This window comes from Buteo buteo, chromosome 5 (assembly GCF_964188355.1).
Source record: "Buteo buteo chromosome 5, bButBut1.hap1.1, whole genome shotgun sequence".
NCBI classification, from domain to species: domain Eukaryota; kingdom Metazoa; phylum Chordata; class Aves; order Accipitriformes; family Accipitridae; genus Buteo; species Buteo buteo.
Window position 1 is genome coordinate 24,901,874 of NC_134175.1, and position 26,557 is coordinate 24,928,430.

General features: G+C 40.2%; 1 protein-coding gene across 8 annotated transcripts in view; it reads left to right on the plus strand.

The window, feature by feature from the left end:
- INO80D (INO80 complex subunit D) overlaps positions 1–26,025 on the plus strand; it is a 47,043-nt gene extending 21,018 nt beyond the window's left edge. For 3 of the 8 annotated variants that reach the window (XM_075028234.1, XM_075028238.1, XM_075028236.1), the window contains 6 exons: positions 4,743–4,967; positions 6,987–7,096; positions 8,974–9,107; positions 10,550–10,767; positions 11,158–11,315; positions 12,294–16,129. In XM_075028234.1, the coding sequence (XP_074884335.1) occupies positions 4,743–4,967; positions 6,987–7,096; positions 8,974–9,107; positions 10,550–10,767; positions 11,158–11,315; positions 12,294–13,462 (2,014 nt within the window). In that variant the 3' untranslated portion in view covers positions 13,463–16,129. Of the gene's footprint in view, positions 1–4,742; positions 4,968–6,986; positions 7,097–8,973; positions 9,108–10,549; positions 10,768–11,157; positions 11,316–12,293; positions 16,130–23,255 lie in introns of those variants that run through there. The other 5 variants (XR_012650448.1, XR_012650449.1, XM_075028237.1 and 2 more) reach the window with 5 other exon arrangements.
- Positions 26,026–26,557: the final 532 nt, after the last annotated feature.

Consider the following 26,557-nt stretch of genomic DNA (forward strand, 5'->3'; position numbering starts at 1 on the left):
TCAATAAGATTTTATTATAGTTTCTATAATGTGATTCTCTTTCACTATGCAGCTGGACTTTCTGATACAACTCTCTCCCATTTGTTTAATTTTTAAACCACCATTAGAGTAATGATGTTAATGAAAGGTTATTTTGTTGTTACATGGAAATTCTGAAACTTACCAGAACTTCTTACCATGTCTAAAGATTGTCCACAAGGTGAACAATAAAGCTGTATCTCTGTCTCCAGGACAGACACCAGGATACTAAATACTGAGAGCCTTCAGTGTATCAGAGCTTATTAGCAGTGTGTAGACTTACCTTTTTTAAAAGAAAGGTTTTTTTCTGTTATGAATGACCATTGTTTTTTAGGGCATCAGGAGTCAGAGAGACTCACATTACATCACAAACATTAGTTTTAACTTAAAAGGCAATTTTTAAATAAACTGTTTTGGGAAAACATGAACAGACTTTCAGACTTTTAAATCATACATAATTTTCAAAGCAGATATATCTATTAAATAACTTCTATTACACTCTTCTGTCTTTGACATTTGATCTGGTTCTTCCATAGATTCCTATTTTTTTGTCAGCTTTTGAAGGTCATCTTTGTGTGTTTTGTCTTCTATTTGTCTTAACTTCCTTTGGATTCTTCCTACTCTTTTCACATGCTGAGAGAAAATAATACCTTGTCTTGACATTTTCTGTTCCATTCTAGCATTTTATGCACTTCAATTAAACACTGTCTTAACTAATCATGATGGATAAATTTTTGTATGGTACTGGGTGCTTTTGTACTTCCATCAGCCTGCCCAGTGTTAGCTGTTCAACTTCTTTTCTAATTTTGTTTATGGATAAACATTGATACATTCACTTGATGTCAGCCTTCTAAAACTTTTAATTCCTATTCTGTAAGCTTCTGTAGAGGTTTTTATTACCTGAAATGTTTCACTTTGACACTTTTGCAATGTGGTCTGTCTGCTGCTGAAGATGAATTAGTTCAGACTATTTCTTGGGTGGTCTGATTTGTGAAAATGACTCGGTCTTGCTAATCTGGCGGTGCAGACCAGTGGCTCCTAACTTAGCCAATGACTTGTTATGGCTCTGAATTTTGGAGGCTAATTTTACCAGAAAACTAGTGGAGATTGTTTCCCAAAACCTTTAGATTCTGAAATCGCATACATAAGCTTATGGGAATTTACTTACTGTTTTTCACAGTAAAATTAAAGCTACTTTTTCTCTGCTCATTTGTGTCTGATCTTTCAATCCCTGTGTGAAAGGGATAACTCTCCACCAGCAAACTCCATTCTGTCCTTTTCCATTTGTCTCTGTGGAAGACAGTGGGAGGGATGCTTCTCAGAACAGATGAGTAAGAGAAAGCGAACAGTTAATTTCTGCATTACTGGGCAGCTTGTTCTCAGCATTTCTGGTTGTATGATTGTGGGGGGAATCCTCTAACTTTCTGTTGAACTTCTTGTGTGATACTCTAGCTGTTCTTAAACGCTCAAAAATTGACCAGATTGGTTTAAAATTAATCTCTTAACAGTAATACATTTTTGAGCTCACTTGCCTTCTGGCCTTTTAATCCGTAAAATTCATATTGTTGCGATCATCGGTGGAAACACAGGCCAAATGTCTGCTTTTATTATTCTGTCCTTTAATTTTGGAAAACCGGGTTCCTGTGGTCGCAGAATTCCAGGATGCAGCGCTTCGAGGCAGGCACAGAAGTTTGAGTTCAAATAGTAGCGCAGAAGCTGGCACCAGGCGCAGTGCAGGCAGGGCGGCTGGCAGGGAAGGTTGCTGGGGTGGGAGGAATTGCTCACGGGAGCAGCAATTCAGGGGGAAAGCAGGGGCTGTTCCCTGCTGCTGATTAGTGAAGCTTCCCCCCAGTTGATTCGATTACTGGGTCTTGTAGCTTAGAAAGTACTGGAAAACAAATGACTTTAAAACAAAGTAGTTTTTCACTTCCTATGCTGAAATACAGATAAAATGAGCGTTTCAAGTAGCGAGTTTGAGAAGGGAGTGTGAGGATTGGAGTCCCTCCTCATACCAGCTCACTCAAAGGAGCAAATATCAACACTGTATTGTCAAAGCTGGATTTAATAACTCCCAATAATGAGAAGAACTAAGAGGAAGAGGGGAAGGTTCTTCAAATCCCTCCTTACAGAGGATTTTGAAGTACAGTTGCTGTGGTGTCTCAGAGTAGAGAGCATGATCTCCTGGTTCCCTGATGGTGCCTGACTTCTCACGCTACCCTTTTGCTTTTCCTTTCTGTTGCTTCGTGCTGCCTTTGTTTTCTTCATGAACACTCAGCAATAATTCCCCTGGTGTTTACACATGACAGTCTTAAAGGGAAGGGTTGGGAAGAAGCATTTTGGATTATCAGATGGTTTGCGTGCTCTTTCAGAAATCTTTTAAAACATGAAATGCTACACATTAAGTTGAACTTCAGAAGTTATATATGCAGCTTAAGGGAATAAACTAAATAGAAGTTGTTAAACTTATTTATGAAATGACAACAATAAAAGTACCTTTCGCTTTCAGTCCTTGCCTAGCAAAAAAAAAAAAAAAGAAGGTGTTATTGTGATATTTTTAGATTTCTTTGAACATATAAATATGCTTTGGTTAATCTTACTGGCCTGGAAACAAAATTCTGAATAAGCTTTCAGGAAGTGTTTGCCTCAAAATAAGCCCTTGTCCATTGCAGGCATGATTTCTTTCTACATCTTGTATATATGTCTTCATCTACTTTTTTTAAAATGATCTCATAAACTGCAGTTCAAAGTATTTTACATAGGATGACTTTTTTCTGTCTATTTCAATGGCAGGGAAGTAAAAAGTGTCAAATATGAAGACATTTGCATGAAAAAACACTCTTTCCACCCAGAAGAAACACTTTTTTTCCCTCAAGGAATATTCTTGTCTTTTCTTAAAGTTAATTTGTAACCATAATTAAAATTAAATCAGTATGTCTGCAACTTTGTTAAAAAATCTTGGCCCAGATCTACGACCTTGAACCTACCTACATCTAAGTGATCCCATCCCTGTATTCCTGTTTTCTATTAGTACATTGGAAAAATTAAAATCTATATTAAATAGCACACAATTAAATTTTTCTAAAGAGGTTGTTTTTCCCAGTAGGCATTCTTTCCTAAGAGATCTTAAAAGTGTTTTTTCTTTTCATTTACAATATGAAAATATTTTAAACATTACATATGTTAAATATTTTTAACAGGTTGTGTTTGCTGCTAAGCATTTAATTGCAGAGGTTAATTACTTGTAATTTATGCTTCCAGAAAATAATCTGTAATCTGTTGTAATAAACAAAATACATAGTATGGTTGACTTTACATAAAACTTTATAAAAATGTGCATTTGAGTCAAGGCAGTGTTCATTCCTGCAGAGTTTTTGTGGGCAGCCTTAGTGGAGATGGATGCAGTTTCTTAAATTTGGCCTGCATGTAGATGGAATAAGAGTTTCCAGAAAGGAAAGTAGGTCTTAGTCATATTGCTTTTCAGGGACAGCTATTCCGCCTGTGTTTCTGGATCTTTCTTACTTTATTTAGTAAACATCATGGCTGGTATTTTGCATCTTTTCTATCATCAGCGAGTTGTGGTCTGCTTTGCTGTGCACAGGTTTGGATGTCAGCTCATTCAATCTCGCTGGCCAACCTGTGCAGCCTGAACCTTGGGAGCTTTTGATTTGCTTCATTTGTTTAGACATGTTTTCTTCCCCCTGCCCTTTTTTTGTTTTACAGATAGGAAAGTTAGGAAAAAGTTTCTCTGTTCTATAAGGAAAAACTTAAAGGAAAAACTGAGCAAAGTCTGCTTTGCTTAGATTCAGTGTGCGGTCTTTGTTGCTCCATGAACAAAAAAATAATTCTGCAAACCAGTACTCGTTGTGGAGGACTTCTGGGTAGCTTCATGGACCTTGTTGTTTTAACAAGTCCCAGTGATGATTTTATTAAGTGTCATGATTTTTACTTCATTTAGCCAAACGTGTTGACATGGTTTGATGGACTTGTTGATATGTGCCTGGACATTCAGAAAGGCAAGATAAATGGAAAAAGGCTTTCTTAAGCAACAAAGAATTGCATCAGTCCTTTATCTGGTCATTGCTTAGCCCTGGTCTGATTTTTCCCTCGGTACCTTTGCAGTTAAATGTGAATTTCTTCTCCATGGCTGTACTGTAATTCAACTTTAACTCTGCAGCAAGGGGAAAGCAGTATCAACCGCTAGCTCTTGTGAGTGTCTGTTTGGTTTAGAAAGGAATACACCACCTGGTGGAGTAAAAGGAATTGGAAAAAGTCAGAAGTTTTGATACTTCTTAGGATTTGACCATCTTCTCCAGCATGACCTTTCTTCAATAAATTTCCACTATGTAGTTCCCCACCCTTGTCCTCTCCATTAATTTGCACTTTGATTTAAGAGTTTGTCTCATTTGCTGAGACGTTTACAGTAAATAAAGGTTAACAGTATAGATTTCTTTTGAACAGCAGGCTCCAGACATTTAAATGTGTCAGACTTGATGATAAATTGATGTAATCTCTAATAATGACATACTAAGAAGGGTAAGTACCTTTAGAATTCGAAAGGGATCTTGCTCTTACCATTTCTCAAGCATCCGTGCCTGATTTCAGCCTTTGGATGTTTGTGGGGCTAGAAGATGGATGCCAACTTAACAATTCTATTAAAATGACAAGTTAGCTTCCTTGAAAAAAAGATATTTAAGGCCCATTTATTTTTATTTTCCCTCCTTTAGGTCCGATGATGACAATGCAGATGACAGGAGTTCCAGGGTGACCAGACTTTGCACTTACTTTCAGCAGAAATACAAGCACCTCTGCCGCCTGGAGCGGGCAGAATCTCGTCAGAAGAAATGCCGGCATACACTCCGGAAAGCCTTGCTGCAGGCGGCCAGCAGAGAGCCGGAGCGTGCTGGGCAGCTGATACAAGAACTCCGAAGAGCTACGTGTGCTCATACCAGGTTAGACCTTCCACTGTGACTGCAGTCCGGAGTCGGGACAGGGTGGAGATGGGCAGAGTATCCAGCAGCTGAAATGCTGAACTCTGAAACTGGTAGACGTGCACAAGGCAGAAGAACCATGACACATAAATGCCTGTCAGTGGAGTAAAATAAACACGGCATACAGTGTTTTCCATGAAGACAGGCATTCTCCAGCTTTGTGTTTTAAAATGTGGATTGTTTGTTCAGCAGTATCTGGGCCCGATTTCTTAAATGCCACAAAAGAAGTTAGTGGCCTGCTAAAATTTATTCTTATTAATTAATCTATGTATTTTAGCTGCCTTCAAATACCTGGTACTTTACTAAGCCCAGTTCTTCAGAAGTTGTGCAGTCTGGTCTGCAGCTCACTGCTTCAATTCAGATTTCGTTTTTCAGAGCTTTTTTTGAAAAGCCTGTACCTCCTGTTAATTATCTTCCTAGTAAATCACACTTAAGCTCATGGTTTTTGTTAGATTTAACTCAATCTAACATTAAATGAAACTTGGCAACAAAATAAATATCTTCTAACAACTCTGAAGGTTACCTTCTGTGGGAATTCTTTCTAGATAATGTCAACATCCCTCCAGCTCTCGGCATACTGAGAGTTGGTTGATTCATATTTGTGCAGAAACACAGTAAGTCTGAACCCTGGTGTTATGTCTGGGGTATCAGCAGCATCCTTTTCTTGTTGTGGTTTTGCTTTACAGGATGTGTGACTCTAGGGGGTAGGAGGGCTAACATGAGAGGCAGGCTGGAATACTGGGAGTATATTCTGGTTATGGGATGCTTTTGTTTCTGGGCAGTGGGCTGTGGTTCATCACAATTGGAGGGTTTATTGTTGGGGAGGTGGAATGATACTGAAGAGCTGCTCAGAGATGTAATGTAGAAGTATGTTACTAGTTTACAAAGTTGTGTAAATGTCTCCAAACTTAAACTACAGCAAAACCTTGCCAGAACTGGCAAACTCTTTCTGGTTTTTTTCCATTATTTTTGCCTTTTATTACCCAAAAAAGATGACGTTGTTTTGGGTAGGCTGGCAAAGCCAGGTATGCCTGTCATCACTGCTGTGGTTAATTTAAGTAACCATAGAGTCTTTTCAGTTACGAAATTTTTCACAGGAATAATATTGCTAACTAAAACTTTGCTCAGTCAAAGTGCAGTCGATGACAGAAATGGCTGAAGGAAAACAGTCAGGCTACAGACAGCTTTTTGTCAACCTAGAAAACAGCGTGTACAGAGGTGAAAGTCAGTCCTGGAATCACCAGCTTTATCTACATGAAGGTGACAAATGCCTTGAGAGCAGGCTAACACCAAGCGAGCTGTGTAATGCTTGCAGTACTCATCCACGCTGCTGTCTGGTCGCCTGCTTGCAGCTCAGGCTCAAAGCATTGAGACTGTGCTGAGGAAGCGCTCAGCTCTGGGCACCTGCTGGTGGATTGGGCTGTAGCGCATTGATGAAGGAGGGCTTTTACCCATGTTGAGCACGCTCAGGCTCTGCCACTCCAGAGCTCAGTCTAAGTTTGTCTGAGCACATGCTTGCATGTAAGCTCTGGGGATGCTCGGCATGTTTTGATTTATGAACAGGCTTGGAAGTGCACTTGACTGCCCATGTAGGCATACCCAGTACATTGTATTCTAAAGATTGACCTCATTTTAAGGGTCACCTGTGTTGACACTCACTTACTGCTGTCCTTGATTCTGTTGCAGGGTGTTGTAATAGTTACATGGTAGTAGCACACAGCACCTCTCATTACAATTAAGGCCCTGTGAAATAAACAATAATCCTGGTACTGCAGTTGCACCTTCACCTGTCTTTGACATCTATTCTGTATCCCTGTGTAGAGTCTGGTAGTAGTGTGCACCTACCTGGATTATGACACACAGGTGTGTTACAGTTTTTCATCCTACTCTGCCACGCCACATTCTGTGCAATAGTTGTGCTAAGTAACCACCTGAGACTGGGTTTTTGTCTCTAAACTCTTCTATGCTTTTTTTTTTCAGCACAAGCCAAGCAAGGCAGAGAGATGCAGAACCAACAACCTGTAGTGGGACTTCGAAGGGAGAACAGTGCACTAACAAGGCCCTTCCATTCACCAGGCATTGTTTTCAGCGTATCCTCTTAACTCTGTTTGGGAGTTGCATTCAGATGTGGAAGCTGTTCTGGTTTAAGTTTGTTTTGTTTGTTGGGTTTGTGCGTTGACAAATACGTTTTCACAAAGAAATACCTATTTGTTAGTGTCTCATCAACTACTTTGCTTTTAATTTGTCTGTGTGATTTGGGTCTGTAGACAGTGAAGATAAGTAGTTTTCCACTGGTATCTATCATAGTCACATCATTTTACTTTGTAAGCTACATTTAGTAGGTGCAAGAAGCCTTTACAAAAACGATCATCTTTCACAGATGACTTGGTACAAACCACCTGGCTTTCAGCCTCATGGCTTTCATACAGTTCTTGGTAGGTTCCAAGAGACTAACTACTTATGAAGGGTTTGTGGGAACAAGTTTTTACACATAGTATAAAAAGATGGCTTACCCTGACTAGAAAGATGGAAATCTGATACTTTGCATTGCTTAAAGAAGCAGAATAGGAGGAGTCACAGAATTCTAGATGAGGAAGAATTCCCAGTGCACAGGATCTCAAGCAAAGCCTGAAAAAGATGTTAAGAGTCAATGCATGAAGATCGCAGAAAGGAGGGAGCACATTAGATGCGAGGTTTGATTCTGAAGACTATAAACAGGTAGACTTGTGACGTGGAATCCTAAGAATTCTGCAAGACTTGTCTTTTTTGTTTAGCTAAAGAATTGTTGGCGCTTTTGTTGGAGTGTCTCCTTTTGTTGGAACTTTTGGTTTTGGTATTTTAAATGACTAGCGCTGATCTGTTCCAGTTGTTATCAGACTGCAGCACCTTTTCAGTCTTTTTTTGTTTGCAGGTGCCTTTTTTTTTGTTGGTTGATTTTTGCAGGCCCCTTAAAAATAGTCTGCAGAGCAGTTCAAAACCTGTCTATGAGAAAGCACCATGGTGCGCAGCTGTGTTTGGGATTTGCCTCATGATTCTGATTTTTTTTTTTTAGTGGTGTTGCTTGTTGGTGTGTGTAGAGTAGAGAAGTCAAGACTAGTGATTTTGCATTTGTGCCCATTTTTTGCTCTGCAATTTCTTCTCAATGGAAACAGTGTCTCCTAAAATGAACAGGCTTTTGGTTCTGACCCATCCGTCCAAGTCTGCCGTCTGAACTGTTCTGCAGGTTTTCCCTTTTCTTTGTCCTTTCTTTTGCATTTCAACATTTTCTGAACATACATAGTGATGGTGAGGTCTAAGAACTGTTCAAGATGGAAGGAGTGCTTCTCATGTTGTTTGAAAAAACACAATGAAATATCTGTTTGATTTGCTGTGAGTCTGGAAACATTTTCACTCCTGCAGGGGATTTTTTTCTGAAGGAAATCTCAGCAAGCTTACATTTGGATTTACTTGACCTTTCTGTCTGATTGCACATCTTTTTTTCAGAGGAGCAGGAAGGATCTTGAAACTTCTTTCTCTGTGCTCTAAAGATAAATGCCAAGATTGTACCTTAAAAGACTGAATTAAGAAATACTCTTTCTTTAATGTTTCAGTATGGATTGTCATTAGTCTGTAAGGAAATAGTCCTGTTGACTACGCTGTTCCAACTGCTACTATTGATCTATTGATTAAGACTCCAGGAAAAGGCTTCTTTTTGCTAAGAACTCATTAGTGAAATGGCTGCTTCTATAAAACTATCTCAATATATAATAAAATCATTAGAAATTCTGCATGAATGCAGTTTTTCACTTTAAAAGTTGGGTTTGAGCCTTACCTAGCTTTGAACTTGAATAACAAAGTTAGGGTACTCATTAAAAATAGCATCTATGGACAGGTAGAGTTGAAGACTCTGATCTTCATCAGATTGATAAATCAAAGGGCGTTCCTCCATTGTTGCCTCATGTGTTATTCCTGATGCAGAAATGCACAGATATCTTATTGAACCGTTCTCAGCAGCTCTTCTCAAGTTGCACAGCCAAGTTTGCAGACGGTCAACAGTGCTCTGTGCCAGTTTTTGACATTACACACCAGACACCTCTGTGCGAAGAACATGCCAAAAAAATGGTAAGTACAAAGCCAAAACTGTAGTTACTTGTGTATTGGGATGACCAGGAGTTTTAACCCCAGTCTTTCTATGAACTCTTGCTTGACAATTAGCAAGTTTATGAACCTAAAAGCTCGTTTCCTTTTATTTTTCTTAAGGAGGTAAAACATGCCAAACATTTCCAATTAGTATAAAGTATGTTGTGAAAATCTTTTACATACTTTTGAGGATATAATAAAGTGTGCATGAGAATATCTTTCACTGGAAGAAATTTGATTCCTCTCTTCAATCGAGAAATAGAAGATCATTGTGAGAGATCCCGTGGTCGTTTTATTTGGGCTCACTCCTGGACCTTGGATCTGAATATAGTATGAGTGTGGTATGGTAAGAACACTGCATCTCAAGCAGTCTCAGTACGTGGAGCCCAAAATATTTTCTAGAGGAAATGTAGGTAGCAATTACAAGCATACAAATAATGTTTTTTGCTGCTTTATTTAGCTTTTGGTAATTATTGGAATTCATCTTTAACCTCCTTCAGGGATCCGTGGATCCCAGAGGAAAAGCATTTAAAATTATGCCCTCTGCTCTCCTTCTATGCCTCCCATCTTCCAGAGCAAAACTTCTGGGATAATTCAGAAACCCACTTCTGTCTTGCCCATCCTTCAGGGCATTAGGCATAAAACTGCATTTTTGTTTTTTTTTTTTTTTTGCTTTGTTCTGTTGTTGGATTGTTGTGGGTTTTTTGTTACTGTTTTTGTCCAGCTTCTCCAATATTTGAGAATTATGGAATTTTCTGGGTTAAAATGCGAGAGTCTGTGCTACACAGATTTGTATGGGATTTTCCCCCTCTCCCAGGCAATCGGCGGTGTGTCTCTCAAGGTTTACTTCTGTAGGACATACAATCCTCTGCCACTCCCAGTGTGATTGCAACTGAAAACTGATGATGGTTTGATTTATTTTTCAATTGGTCAATGATTGCTGTTCAAAAGCAATGAGGCCTTAGTTGTTTACCCACATCCTTGCCCTAGCCCTACAATATTAATTCCATTTCCTCAGTGCTGCCCCTCTTTTATGGCAGTGAGTACTTGAGGATGCTAGCTTCAGCTGCTGCACGCTATCCCCATTACTGCCACCTCACAACAGAGTTCTATCTTTAATACTTACAGAAATGCTGCCAAAGGTTACAGTTTTGCACTGATTTAGTTAGGGTTTGCTATGGTGATTTTTAAAGTCACACTGCGTGATCTCCTGTTTAGCATACCTCATAATTTGGTCTATGTGATTTTTGCCATTGGGATCAATGAGGAAGGAAACAGCATAATTTTTGTAACCTTGCCTAGGTGTAAGTTAGCAGTCTCTCTTGCATTACATGTGAATGTCTGTGGAGTGACCAGGCGAAAAAAGCAAGGAAAGTGATACTTGTTCTTAATATGCTCCCATTGGTATTGTTTTATTCCCAAAGGACAATTTCTTGAGAGGGGACAGCTCCCGTAAAGTTCAGCACCAGCAGCAGAGGAAACCCAGGAAAAAAACGAAGCCACCTGCACTTACTAAAAAACACAAGAAGAAGAGAAGGCGAGGCCCACGCCGGCCCCAGAAGCCCATTCCTCCTGCAGTGCCCCAAGGGAACCTCACCATGCCTGCCAGTGTCTCACTGCCAGTAGAGATGCCCCACATACGGTCAGTAGTAGCCCTGCCACAGTTTGCCCACTGCTAGCTTGAATGTTGCCAATGAACACGGTAGAAAGGTGTGATGTTGCTGTGCTGATCAGCATCCAGAGTGGGGCTAGAAATTGCATCTTCATGTGACTGTTGAAAAAAAAACCTTAGAGTGGGTCATTTCAGATTTGAGCAGTTATTGGGTTTGATGGATAAAATGTCTTGCTCCTGATGCCGCATCTGATGTATTTAATCAGTAGGCTAACTGTAGGCTTCCTAAAGAAACTATCTAAAAGCATTTTTTTTCCTAGATGATGGAAAAAAAAAAGGTGTGGGGAAACACCCATTATAGATGGATAAGCATTTGTAGTTGTCGTTGAACACCAGAGACTAATGGTACTTTTTGTCCAGGAGCCCCTCCACACCAGAGCTGAGTACTGATGAGCTGCCTGATGATATCGCCAATGAAATCACAGACATTCCACATGACTTGGAATTGAATCAGGAGGACTTCTCTGATGTCCTGCCACGGCTGCCCGATGACTTGCAAGATTTTGATTTCTTTGAAGGTACCATTTTATTTTATTTTATGCTAACGTGAACACAGTCAGTGAACTGAAGAAGTGAGTATTTCAAAAATGCGTTTTGAGAGATTGCTTGCTTTCCTACAGACGTAATAAATTTTAGGCAAGGAAGTGTGCATTTGCTCTATTGTTCGTTTGTGAGCTCTGAAGTAAAGCAGACTTTAAGGAGGCTGATGTGTGTAGTTCTCTGCTTGCTCTTATAATTACTGCTCTGAAAATCCTAATTGGTTTAGTATTTTAATAATTTATTTTATGTTTTTACTGCCTGTCAGTGTTGCAGTTTAATCAAGGGTATTCTCAGTAATGGCATCTTTCTGCCATCGAGTGGGGCTGGAATCACAGTCAATGTTGGCTTTTGATAAAAGGAGAAGAGAGTGAGAATAAAATCTTTAAATACATTTTTGAAACTAGCTTTTGATCAGAACTGTGCCTGAATTTGATTCTAAAGCTCAGTACCTATCACATGTAACAAAGAAATTAGAACAGCCCAGAGCTGGGGTATGTGATTTCTTTGGTCATTTTCTGATATGAGGTGACATCAGACTGTGTTTGAGTTTAAATTAACCTAAATTGTATTGACTGTAAATTTTAGGTCCAGGCTGTAATGTGGTAAGTAGGAGGGAGTTTGTGGACTATTTATGTTATTGCAGCATTGAAGAAAATCTTATTTAAGCGTTTTTACTTTAAGTCTAGTAGATTTGGGAGGCATCTTGTAGCATGTAGAAGAGGAGGGTGGAGAGAGGGAGTTCCATTGAAGAGGAAGATGTAATTTCTCATTTTTCTTACCTTGCTTACCTAGTGAACGCTGGTGAATGAAATTTTCTGTGTGCCACAAGCCATTCTGGAAGGTTATCATACAGTGCAGCTCTGTACTGAACTGTCTGTACATCTGCATCCTTAGAGTGCCAGTGCCAGGCTCACCTGAGGGGAGTACACTAACTTCTGCTGTCCCTGTTTCTGCAGGTAAAAATGGAGATCTCCTTCCGACTACAGAAGAGGCTGAAGAACTGGAACGGGCCCTGCAGGCTGTAACTTCTCTTGAGTGCCTGAGTACCATTGGAGTACTTACACAGACAGATGGTGTGCCAGTTCAGGAGCTGTCAGATAGAGGGATAGGGGTGTTCTCTACAGGTGCTGGAGCTCCAGGAATGCAGTCCTTGAGTCGAGAGGTTAACACGGATCTGGGGGAGCTGTTGAATGGGCGTATAGTACATGATAATTTCTCCGGTCTGGAGCTGGATGAGAACTTGCTCCGTTCTGCTACCTTGTCCAACCCACCTACGCCCCTGGCAGGGCAGATCCAGGGGCAATTCTCAGCCCCAGCCAACGTCAGCCTTACTTCTGCCACTCTGATAAACCAGAGTGGCCTTGGGGAGAGAGCCTTCCCAGGACAGTTTCATGGACTTCATGATGGCAGCCATGCCTCCCAGAGGCCCCACCCTGCCCAGCTGCTGAGCAAGGCAGATGACCTGATCACCTCACGACAGCAATACAGCAGTGACCATTCACACTCCTCACCCCATGGAAGCCATTATGATAGTGAGCATGTGCCGTCTCCCTACAGTGACCATATCACATCCCCTCACACCACATCCTTTTCTGGTGATAACTTGGCAGCTACCTTCTCAGCAGAGATGCCCATGATGGCACAGCACTTGCTCCCAACTCAGCTGGATGTGCCACTTAGCGGGGTGGTCAACCCCAGAACTCACTGGGGAAATCTTCCTGTCAATCTTGGGGACCCCTCTCCGTTTAGCAACCTTCTTGGTGCAGATGGACACCTCCTGTCCACCTCCCTGTCCACACCACCTACCACCTCGCACTCAGAGACCACACAGCCTGCCTTCGCCACTGTGACCCCCAACAGCTCCAGTGTGCTTCCGGGGTTACCGCAGACCAGTTTTAGTGGCATGGGTCCTGCCTCCGCTGAACTCATGGCCTCCACCTCCCCTAAACAACAGCTCCCTCAGTTCAGCGCAGCCTTTGGGCACCAGCTGAGCTCCCACAGTGGCATCCCCAAGGACCTGCAGCCCAGCCACAGCTCCATAGCTCCTCCCACGGGCTTCGCAGTGACCGGTGCCACCGCTACCAGTACCAATAATGCATCCGCGCCCTTCACCACCTCCAACTGAGCTTGTCTGCCTGGCTCTGTGCAGGTAGATGGGGGACCTGTGTTTTCTATCTTTCCTTTTTTCCTTTTTCTTTATTTTTTTTCTGTCCTCCCTTCCCTTTTTTTTAAGAGGGGGTTGAGAAGAAAACCCCTGCTTCAGTACTGACCAGGGTTAGCCCTCTGTGAACCTTGCTGTAGCGTTCACATGTGCTTGTTATGCACCGGTGCTCATTTATTGCAGGCAGGTTCACCGTTCCCCAGTAATTCCTTAAGGATACAGCACAGTTACTGGATGTAATTGACCTTAGCAGTAAGACCTAGAAATGGGAAGATACCTCAGATTACTGATGCATGTTACTGTTTCCTAGGGTTCGGATCAGTGCTTGCCATCCCATTAGCATCTGGTAGAAGGTTTTCCAGTGGGCAGAAGTCTCTTGATTTTTTTTTATTATTTTTTTTTATTATTTACTTTTTTCCGAAGGTAGCATCCAGCATGGAAAACTTGGCTGCACACATTGATTTGAGAATGGTGCACTGAAGTCCTAAATCAAGATCGTGGTTCAAGGATGAGTTTGGCAGTTTCTTAAAATAGTCTCTTGACCTCCTCAGTGTGCGTGTGTGTGTTTGGGGTGCAGGAGCAGCAGTTCCTTTTCTTCTTTTGGTGAAGAAGTGGGAGTTGTCCCCTTCCAGAACTAGTCACTGTTCTTACTGCATGCTGATTTTTGTTTCTTTATTACGATGATTTTTAATTCATTGAGCAGCAAGGGGATCAGTTGACTGGTTGCCCAGAAATCTGAAGGCTGATATGAAATTAGCCCAGGAAAAAAAAAAAAGGAAAGAAAAACAGAAGGATTGAAATAGATTCTGAATTAGTGAAGATTCCTGTGCAGAAATTCCCTCCCTTGCTGAATTACTGTGGCCTTGCAGCATTGATTTGCCTTTTCAAGTGTGGCTTTGTCCAGAACTCCTTGCCTGACAGGCTGACAGGTATTTCCCAGCTGAAACTGGAAGAATTTGATTGGTATTCTGCCCATCCACACAAGTCTAGGTCAGACCCTTTGGTAAGTTTAAAATGGACACATTTCTCAAATTATGTCCAGCTACTTTTTTGGATAGTTCCCCCCCCTCCCCCCAGGAGCCATACAGTTTTTTTGACACTTGTAGGGTTTGATGCTCTTTATGGGAAGCTGAATGTATGTAAAAAACTAGCAGGTACCTATCAGCAGTCATGGCTAACCAAAAGAGAAATCACTAAAGCTAAAGAGAGAGGTAAGAATTCCTTCTGTCTGCAGGACAGTTTTGCTTTTACTGCCCCCCTGCTAAAGATAGTATTCAGACTCTTCAGTAGTAATTTCAGTTCTTGAAAAAGGAGTCCGCTAGCTTTTAGATATATTTTTTTTATGTTTTTTTAATCCAAGAGAGAACAGCAGCAGAAATTCTGAGGTGTTTACTTGCATCTCTTTATCAGGAAGGGAAAAAAGGAATTTGCTTGTGACTTTATAGGGCTCAAACTTGCTACTGTACTCTGACTTTGACTGTAAAAGTAGCTCCTACTTGTTATAACAAGTCTCTACTCTTCTTGGTTTGTTTCTGAGATGCACATGAGAGAGAATAGAAAATCCCACATTTCAGTCTCTTACTGTAGAAGACAGATTTCATTCTACCTTACAGTAAAATGTCCTACCTGCATGTATTCTAGTCTAATTCAGGAAATTAAGAGATACCAAGCACATGTAATAGGGAGGCCTAATAAATTGTTTGAGCAAGGGATCATTGAACGAAGTTTAGTTGCTATAGAAATTGATTTTGTTAGCAGTCAGGCCCACACCCAAATCTCTGACCCAAACCTCTCCTTCCATCTTGCTAAGGAACAGAATTTAAATGGGATAGGTCTTGTGTCTTCTTACTATCGTAGCAATCATACTATCCCTCTTTTCTTGAAAGATTTGTCCTCCTTAAATATAAAGGAGTATGGATGATGCATATGTCCTTTTCTGAAATTGCAAGTGTTATGTGGGTGGAGGAAACAAAAATTATTTTCATGCTTCTGTTGTTATGAAGTCCTTATTTCATACTTGGTAAAATAGATCTTAATAATATAAGCCGAATATTTTTAAGTGGTGATTTAAATATGTTTGTAACATTTAAATGTTTTTAAATCATGTAAAAAGTTGAATTGAAGCCTATGAAATCCTGCTTGTGATTGTCCTGCTGATTGAGGAATGCCCAGTGGTATTGTGAAATGAGGCAAATCTGACAAGGCATTTATTTATTTTTGTATTATGTTCCCCATACTTTGTTGAGGAGACAACTGTTTGATTTGCAAATGATTTTCGTTGTGTCCGTATACCTTCTTCAATGTGTTTGGATGACTGGCTGAAAAAGAGTGGAGAACTAGTATACCAAATGGTTAATTCTTTAATCTGCTTGTGTATTCATGTCATTTTAGAGGATGTTAATTTCTATAAATTGGTTTCAGGACTTTGGTCTTGAAATCATTCTTGTGCCCATCAAACTTTTTAATGAAGCTGTGGCTACTGCAGAGTATGTTTGCCCCACATCACATTTCTCTTTCTTAGCAAATGCCAGGGGGAAGGGAAGAGAGGAACTGAGAGCCAAGTTCTGCTTGGTCGCGTTGGTATAAATTACAGAGGAGCTTTTTAGTCTAAGGTCACTGTGAGTTTGTACTGTTCTAACTCAGAACAGAACCCAGCTCCTAAGCTCAGCATTGATTTAGACAGGGAATTTCAAAACCTGTCAAAGCTATGCAGGTCCATAATTCCCATGTGAAATCAATGGTCATTATGTACCTGCATTCCTTTAAGGCAGCCTAGGATATCAACTCTCTTCCCCCACTTAAACTTCAATCTTTGTATATCCCTTGATGACTCCTCCCTGAAAAGTGACTACGTAACATTTTTCAATGAGCAAACTAAGTTTGCAATAAAGCTGCACTTTTAAAAATAAACTTCAGTTTGTATACATTTGAAATAGGAATCCCTCTGTCCTGTCTGACACAGAGTTCTGAAATGGGCCACCACTCTTGCCTTTTCCTGGTTCACCTCCTGTTCTTTCACTGCCGCCGATTTCATGGTTACAGTCTACCAAGCAGTTACGGGTCTTGGTCTTAGCTTTACAAGGAGGATCATTCCAGGTGGGCTTCTACACCCACACAACCTGTTGGCTTCAGTGAATTGGTGTCTTACTGTTGGATGTGAGAGATCCAGTCTGAGAGGTATGTGCAGCCAGAGATGTTTCACACCTCCTCTTCTGGGAAATACTGCAGGTCTGGTTAAGGTAGTCCTTGAGGCTGTTATTTATGTTGTTCCCAAGTAGAATCCATGCTCTCTTGCAAAGGTTTTTGAGTATCATCTCCTCGTATAGCAATTAGCACTCTATCACCCTTTCGCCAAAGAGCCAGTGTAGCAATTTCAGTCCATTGATTTGAGATGGTCGATACCTGTCGTGCCCTTTACATGTTAACAAATGAAATAAAGCTAGTTGAACCTAAATGTTAATTTCTTTACACAAGATTTGAGTTTTAAAGACTTTCAAAAAAAAATTAGACTTAGAATAGAATACCAGTAACTTCGTTTTTGGTAATAATAGCACCTCAATTAGTCTTTGTACAAAAGTACTTAACACAAGATGAACTTTGACAGTGTACAGAGGCTCATCAGGAGCAGCCTTGTGCTGGCATTGTGGGTAAGGCATTCTGTAAGACATGCTTTGATGTTTCCTTTCACTTGGGAAGACTTTCTGCCGACTTTGAGAGGAGCCATATGCACTTAGATATCTCAAGGTTGATTTGTTCTTTGGCCTCATAATTACTATAATATAAGAAGATGTATGTATGATGCAAGAATATAGAAAAGATGGCGCCTTTTGTCTCCTCCTGTCTTCCAGTTCCTCCAGGTTCTTGCTTAGTTCCCTTCTCGTTAGTAACATGCTTCTCTTTATGGTTGGGCATAAGGCTTTAAATCGATAATGCTGAGAGGTAGCACAGTTGCAGGTCTGCCTCAGGTACTGCGGAGAAGATAGCAACAGCTAGATTTCCTACTTCATTCAGCAGGTTAGTGAAATGAGGATTTGCAGTTCTCATTTGGAAAGCATTGGAACGCCCTGAGAAGCTTATCACCTGCTAGGCAAAAATCAGAGATGGTATTGGAAGTACAAATGCAAGGAAAAAAATGTTAGAGGAGAGTCATCCATAGTAGCAAAGAGAAGCCAAGGGAAGTGGCGCTTTTTAAAACATTTTTTAAAAATTTTATTTTTGAGGGAGATGGGTATTGAAAAATTGGGAAGTTCTCTTGTGAGCTGTTAGGCACAGTGTGATGCCACTGGCTTCAGGGGCATGACCAAGGCAAAGGGCCTAGGATTGAACCTGCAAACCAGTAGCGAAATTCGATTTGAAGCTTCATTTTGCTGTAACTGCATGTAAATGCAGTCTGGGATTGCATCTGCTTGCCAGGAAAGAAGACTCTCACGAAGGAGTACAATAAACAGTGGACAGGTGGTCTTACCTGAGAAGCTGGCCCTGGTGGTTACATACAGGTGGTGTTAGTCTGCTTCTGGGTTCTAGCTCCTCCCTGAGCTCCTGCAGCATCGTGGCTGCTGCATTTCACTGTAGGCATGGGCAAGGCTCCAGGGGTATTTCTCTGTCTCTGTGCTGCAGTGAGCTGAGTCCACTGGTGAATTCTCCAACAGTATGAGCCTTTGGGCAGGGAGGAGGGAAAATTTTTTAGAGGAGCCAGCTACCTGCAGTTGAATCTTTCAAGAGTAGTAGGGTTCAGGGAAGGTGGTAGGAGATGCTTTCAGCAGACAAACAATACAAAACTTACCTGCAGTGATTGTCTGCAGTGAGGTGTTTGTATGGGTGTCTGGGTAGCTTCCCTGGTGGGTTGTTTACTTTTGCTTTTGTATTTTTACCGTTACATATGAAGGAGTCTCCTGTGCAGGCCTGTTGCAAGGTCCGGTGGTGGTGGAAATATTAACGGAAGGAATGGGTTTGGGTTAATGCGTTGACCAGATCTTTAGGTCTTTCTGATCTTCTGGTCACAATCTTGCTGATCTTCTGGGTCACATTTCATGATAAGGTGTTGTGGGCTGTTTCACGTACCTCCTTTATTTCCTTTCTCTCTACATTTTTCATCATTCTTTCCTTTATTCTCCCATTCTCAGATATTTATCCAATGTAAGTAATGCCAACTGGTAAGTCTCTGGTGGTCCTGGGCAAATCTGACTGTAAATTGAAAAGAAGAAGAGATTCTTGCAATTCATAACATACATTTTTGGATGCTAGAATGACAGTGCAATAGATGAAAGTATTTCTCAGATCAGTGTATAAGATGATGTTTCACAACATGCTGATATGTCACGAACTAGATGCTGAGGGTACAACATTGATCATGGGAGTGCACAGGCTAGCAGTGAATGTGGAGGCATTTTTAACAAGAGTTTACCTTCTCACAATCTCCTCTTCTTTTGAGAAGTGCATCAGTAAAAAGTGAAGAAAAATTTAAATTATTCTTTTTAGTACCCACAAGCCCAAATAAAAGTAAGGAGTATTGCTGGAAAAATCTACATTTGCGTTTACTAAACTTAAACTGGGACTTTAGGAGAGGTCTGGTCATGAGAGACCTTAGCTCTATCAGGTAAAGTTTTGGTTTTGTCTTTAAAACTAGACAAAACCACTGTTATTGGGGAAAAAAAAGTTTTGTGGAGGAGAAGGAGTTACAAAAGATGTGTCTTAGAACAACTTTCTCACTCATGTCTTCAGCCTTTTTTTTTTTTAAAAAAAAAACAGTAGTGACTTTTTTAGGAGCTTTTTCCCTTTGCTGTTCTGCTACATCTCATGGTTGTTGGGTTCTTTGCTTTCCCCTGTTTTATTCTGCTTTCATTTACTCCTTCTCTGGCTACTGTCGAATAAGGTAGCAGAAGCATGAAAGGAGAAAGTGGGCTTAGCTGTAGATTGACAGCAATAGTTGGCGAAGGCTTTCTTTTCCTGTCTTCTTGAAGTAAGTGTTGGCACCGTTTCAGTCTACTCTGGCTCATAGAATTCGGTTTGGAAGTGAACAGGATGAAACTTGGGCTTTTGACCTTAAAACTGTACTTACTCAATGTAGAAAAATGCATTCTTCCTACTCCTTCCCCTTGCTAGTCCTCCAAACACACACACAGTGAGATGTCCAGCGTACCCGTGTATCGACCACATACACGTGTCGAACTTGGTCCAGTAATGCTAACGTTTTACCTGCTTTCTGTCATCGTCAGCCGGTGCCCACAGAGGTGAACTCTGGATAGGTAACATTCCCAGATACCCTCTGGAAAACTTTAACTTTGGTGCAGATTGCTCTGATGTAGCTAACTGCAATGGCGTTGGCTTCCACCTTGGAGTGGACAGATTTACCCTGAAATAACTCTCCAACCTGCGTCTTAAACAGTGTAGTTTGTTCCGGTGCAAATAGATTCATTCTGAAGTGATAGACAGTTCAATTCTCATGCAAAATAGCTACATCATACCAGAAGGGGTTGAACCAGTTTCTCTGAACAGTGATGACCTTCACTGTACAGTTTTGGGTATGTCTCAGGGATTCCTTGTGGAAATAAGGGCAGTTAACGAAAAAAAAAAAAAAGTAAATAGTTTTAAAAGTAAATAATAATTTAAGGTAGAGCGTCACCTAAGTGAGAGCGCAAGAAGGAGAAATCTTCGTTCAGTTTTATAGTCCACGGTGTCTGGCTTAGGGACTCTTTCTCTTCTCGGGGCTCTCATCTCAAGTTCAACATACAGAATCTTTTTCATCACGCTCAGCTTTAAACTTTTTATTTAAAGATACCCTTCCCCAATGAGCTTTCAGAATACTTATTGTAGATTTTAAGAGAAATGGTATATTAATTTATGCTATTAACATCACCTCATAAATTATAAGTTTTATACTAAAGCTGTATTGAGTGTAATGAATTATGTTGCATATGTGTTTTTAATAGCTATAAAATTATATACAAGCTTTTTTGGAAAAACAAACTAGTGAAGCACCTTTTTACACTGGATCTTTGCCGTGTCAAGGTGTACAGCTATTCTTTGCTACCTTGCAGATATCTATATCTATATATAGATATATATATATAAATAAAATAAAATGGTATCCTGTATCAACAAGCATAGAACTCTTTTTAACCCTTATATTACTGTTCCTATAACTCTTTTTAAATTTTATTTTGAGTGTTACATTCTGCAATAATTTATCCGTGGTTTGTACCTATGATTAGAAATTTAGTTACAGGGTAAATAGATCAAATTAAAAAAATCCAACTACTGTAGCTGGAAGTTGTGAACCAAGTTTGTAGGACCTTTTCTTTTTTTTAATGTATTTATTTCCAGTTAGCTCTGTGAGTTGGAATTTGAAAAGTCAGAACATTAGGAATCTACAGTGTCTTATTCAGGAATTTTTTCCCTCCTTTCCTCACAAAGGAATTCCCACTGTGACTTATAAATAGAATTAGACTGCTTGTGTGCATGTATGTATTATATATACACACAAAAAATATGCATTGGGGGGGATGTATGTGCGATACGAATGTGTATATTGTATGTAGGTCATAGTTTTGTAAAGAGAAAAGTAGTCGAGAGGTGATGGAATGTATTGTAGAAATGTGATTATTTAGTAGGGGGTTGTTATGTCCTCACTGTTGTATAAAAAACTGAAACTCTCTACTACATAATCTTCTGTTATAAGGCTAACTCTGATATCATGTCAATTTTACTGTTTTTTAAATGAGTTGCATTGAGCCATTTTAAAATGCCATGAAAATACCAAGCTCCCAAAGACAGCCTTTAAATAAAACAAATAGGGGAGGAGGAGAGCTGGGAGAAATGAGTGATGTTTTTCAGGAGAAACTGAGATGGGAAGGTTTGCATTCAGTGGAATGGGGAGGCATGGGAATTGCTGTGTCTTTGCAAATTAATACCCGAATCTCCTATGGTCTGACTTGGAAAATGTTGTCAATCAGTGTACTTGTGTTTTCAAATTAGGTTGTAAGGGCACTGTTTGTGGAGTGACTGTCTTCAAAGTAGATTTTTTTCTTTCCTTCCTTTGCATATATTAATTTCGCCCCAAATCTGCTGTTGTGGGATTGCAGAACAAAATATACTTTCAGGCCAAGGAGTTTCACTTGTGCCGTGAAATTCTGAATTTAATTATGGCCACTTAACTTTTTTTTTTTCCATAATTGGAGAAGGAAGATATCTTTACGGGAGTTCTCACTTGAAATTGTGAGAAGTCAGAAACATTCTTACAGATTGGCTTACTCTTCATACTGTTCTATTTAGGCTGGAGAAAGTAACCTAATTGTTATTTATTCATACAGTATCACTTTTAATGATGATGATCCTGGTGACTTTAAAAATCTGTTGAGAAAAACAGAGCTTCCAGTATTGCACAGACATTTGAATTTTTTGAAGGCTTTTTTTAAGCAGTTGCAAATCAAAACTTAATTTTCAAAAATTTGTTTTTCTATCCCCCTCCCTATCAGTGTGTCGATACCCCCCAGGCATCTCTTCCCCTTTCCCCCTCCCCACAATTTGTTTCTGGCACATATGCATACAAGTGAAAGGGCAGGGAGGTGGAAGTTGTCAGAGGCCTTTCCTTCTGCTTATTTGGTGGTAATGGGAGCTAGCAGCATAAATCTTTATGCCTTTATGGGGAAGAATAAACCCATTTTTGTGTATACCTGTACAGAGAGATATATCTGTATATGAGATGTTGGTAGCACTTTGCTGAATGTGGACTTGCCCTCATGATGTACAATAAATATGTATGGATGCAATCAACCTAAATCTATATATACATGCCTACAGATGTATAGATGGAATATACGTTGTATCACACACATGTACATTAGTTGTAACATGAGTAAGTGTGTGAGCTAAAGAGAGAGACTATCCACGTAACATATGTGTAACAGGTAAGCACTTGTGCCAAACAAGATTGTTCTAATTCTTTTGAGGGATTTGGATTATGTCAGTGACTGATCTGAGCTTGGTCACCATTGACTTGTGTTACCTCAGCCCTCACAGTGGAGTTCCCTTGGTACGTTTCTGCTTTTGTTTATTCTATATTAGGCCTCTTGCAATGCCGACCTCTTCTGCTTCTCTGCTCCCTTGCCTCCATTCCAGCTCCTCCTTACCCCTGCATCTCTACAGTTTCTCTTGCTAGCAGCAATCAGCTTTAATGGCCCAATCCAGCTCTGCTTAGGCAGTAGGGAAATTGTCTTGGTGACTGTAGTGGCAGCTGAATTGGGCCCTGAGCACTTGCTTGAACATGCAGAATTTCCCAGCTATTCAATTGTGCTCCAGGACGACTGTGATTGATTTGCAGATGACCACAAACTTTTCTTAGAACCTGATGCAAAGCTTCCTAGCATATTAAATGGTTAACCCAGCATCGTATTTGAGAGCTAAATGTTCAAAATGAGAAAAATTATGCCCCCCCCCCCAATTGTCTTCAATTTTCAGCCCCAGGGAGAAAAAGGGAGTTTGGTTTGTGTTTCCCATAATGCAGGCAGTAAGCTAAGCAGAAGGCAGGCCTGTGCTCTGTTCTGAGCAGTGGGCTTGTCATCAAACATATCAAGAGAAACACAGCTTGTTACATTTTACCATTAAACAGATTTTAAAACGAGCTACAGAGTTGACCATTAACATGCTAGCACTTTGCATCTAACTGTGTATTGAATGATCTTGCTTATCCAAGTAAATTGTGGGTTTAAGTATTTTATTTTCTGTTTTCTGACTAAATGGAGCTTTTATATCCTTTTAGCAGAAAGCAGCTGTCAGAAACCTGCTCAGTCACATTTAAGCACTGTTGAAACTCCTGGCTAACTTGGGCTTCAGTTTCAATGGAGAATGCTGCTCCAGTTCTGTCCTAGAGCTGTACTGCATTCCATGTTTTCAGAATGGATATGGCATGATTTTTCTTGGCCACAATTCAGCCATGGAATTTTGTCTTCCTTGCATTTCTATTAGAAAAAGGTAACCAGTGTCCTGTTCCATCTGAGCTTTCATGCAATCATATACGACAAATTCTATAATACATATGTTTGGGCGTGTGTATGGGTATGTCTGTGTACTGTGTGTGTATAATACATATTTATATGCACACATATATTACGCTGTTTCGGTTTATGTATGTGGAGAATGTACCTGTTGGTTCTCTCCTGATATATACTCATGCATACGTATATTAAATATGTATATAGAGTGTAGATGTCCTGCATATACATGTGTATATGTTATGAACCTTGGTTGGCAATTTTTTCTCACTTTTTGCAAATTGCTGTCCCTTATGACATATTTTCACTGAAGCTGCATTATATAGAAGAAACGGAGAAATGTGTTATCAAAGTTTTATTTTAAAAAGGAGACTCTTAATTATCTAAAGCCATTTGTAATTGTCTTGAATTTTTACTAGAAGGGTTGTTATTTAAAAAAAAAAAGAAAAGAAAAAAAAAAAGAAAAAAGAGAAAACAAAAAACCAAAAGCAAGCAGACAAGCCCTTACTCCCGCCTTCACTTAGATGGACATACGAAAGAAATGGAAACACAAGTTCCTGAGTATTTATTTCCTTCAGGGGTTTCTGAGACGTATGGTAATCGCATTCTGCCCCATCCCCCCTTTTGTCCAATTATAATTAATGATTCATGGTTTCTTTTACACAGCTTTTTCCCTTGTTACTTTACTTTTGTAAATCATTGTTCACCTCCTACATTCAATAGTACTGACATCACTAAGGAGATTTCATGTCCTTCTGTCCTTTTCAGGAGAAATACCAGTGCATCACTATTGTGTTACATTTTAACATACTTTGTGGAGGATGGATGTTTTTATTGAAGATATCTGTAACAAGTCTTTAACTTATTTAATGTGAGAAGCCTTCATTGGAATCTATCGTTTGTTTGTTTCCCACGAGTTTCTGCAACTGTTTTCTCACCAAGATATTACGCAGTTCCCTTATTTGATGCCTGAGGTTTTAGGGTTTGGGTTTATTGTTGTGGTTTTGGTTTTTGGGTTTTTTCTCTCCAATTCCCCAAAATGTTTACCTGCAAGTGGAGCAAAACAGATGTCAGAATCTCAACCAATATCCTTTTTATAGTTAAATATCTTTATCCTAGATTTAATAAAAGAAGGTGGCAGATGGACAATCTGAAGTGCTTAGAGGGAATGCTCACTCTTTAAGGCTGTCTCAGAGAAGTTTGTGTTTGGTGTCATTTTAAAGGTAGCTTGATCACGCTTTGATATCAGAAACAGCCTTGTAACAAAGAGCCTCGTACAGTTGTTTGGCCACTAGAGTTTAAAATGTAAACAAGTTGCAGTGGGAAAGCAAAGGTGAGGCAGAGTATTTTGAACCAGTGAATTGTAGCTTGCAAACGTACCTGATTTTGAAGTAACTGCATGGTAGCAAGGATTAGCAGTCTCTTACACCCCTTCCTTCTTCCCTCTCATCCCTGACACGTGTTCAGCATACCGTACATTGGGAAAAATAAACAACTTACTCCAGCAAGCTAAATCCACTTAATGACTGCTTAAAGGGAACATACAAACTTGCATTGCTGCATCCCGTCTCATGATATTAGCTGGAAGACTAGCTAATACGCACAAAAAGCCCAGTCCAGGTTGCTTCTGCAGATGTGTCGCTTTCGGAGAGTGCGGTGCATGGGGATGCCAGAGAAGAAGGGTCGCTTCCTACGGGGTCCCCGGCAGCGATAGCAACTCACACTACTGCTTCTAGTGCTGGAGGCTCACGGACAGCATTCCAGGGGCGGGTAGGAAAGCTCGTGTTTGTACTTTCCCTTTAAATAGGAAAGGTTGGCTCACATGTTCCTCATACTTCTCAATGAATGTACTGTATTACCATTAAAAAAAAAAAAAAAACAATGAAATGATAATAGATTGGTCTCCTTTTGTTATCTGGTCCTTGTTTAATTTGTTTAAGGGTTTTTGTATACAAAAGTTTACATTTTTATGTATATTTTTCTTGTGTAAAAACTGATGTAATATGTGTATAAAACACTGTATGTATTATCTGTATATAGTGTGACAAAATGATTTTCTTTCTTTCTTTTGGATGTATTAATAAATCTTGCTGTGAAGTAGCCGTGTTTACTATGATGAAAACCCTCTTCTCCAAGCCATTTTGCTAAGTCGGAGATGTATGAATATTGCCCAGGCTGAAATCTAATCCGTAAAGTCATTTTGTTTTTCTTTTAAAATATATCCTAAGTACAGTTATTAAACTGTCCTTTGCTTAGATAGCTGTAGAGTCTGATTCTGCTCTTGCTTATTCTCTATTGCTTTCTAATGACATTTAGCTAATTAGTTTTGCAAACAAGCTGGGGTCTTCACTCTCAATCCTGATTCTAATTATAGTGCTTTCTAGCTCTGGATCACTGGCCTGGAGACCAGATCCTCTTCATCTTGTTTTCTGGTTTGAGTTTGCAGAACTGTACTTGAAATATAAGGAGTATAGAATAGAATTTTGTCTTACATGTTGTTATGTTTGCTGAGATTTAAAAAATACATACCTGCTTCATCACCGAAACTGGTAAGTTGGCGTTTGGCATTATTTTGAAGATTAGCATGTGGATGAGAAATGATGGTTGCTGAGGTGCTGCGGGGCTCCGGTCAGCTCTCGGGCAGGATTGCGAGGCCAGGGCATGCATGTGGTAACTACCTGGGTTCGTCAGACGCTGGGAGTCACCACTGCCTTGTTAGGACACAGACAGTTTGCACACTGGGGAAAAGCTGCCATTCCTGCCACCTTGCTGCGGCTGGTGCGAACTAGCCTGCCTTGGCTGGCACTAACCTTCCAGTGCCAGGTTTGGTCTCCGAGAGCGGCCTTTCCACAGTAGCTTGAAGGATGTCCTCTCTTTAGACAGAACTATGCCTTGGACACTTTGCAGTAAGTAGATGGCTGCTGCACCTTCCTCTCACCATTTGTTTTGTGAAGTCTTCCCCTTTGCTTTCTGACGTGAGGGTGTGTGCTTCAACTGGTGTTTGCTTTGCTAGTCTCCATCTCCAGTGTGTTTGAGGTTGTGACTTGCAAGGGAAAAGCAGTCGTGTCCT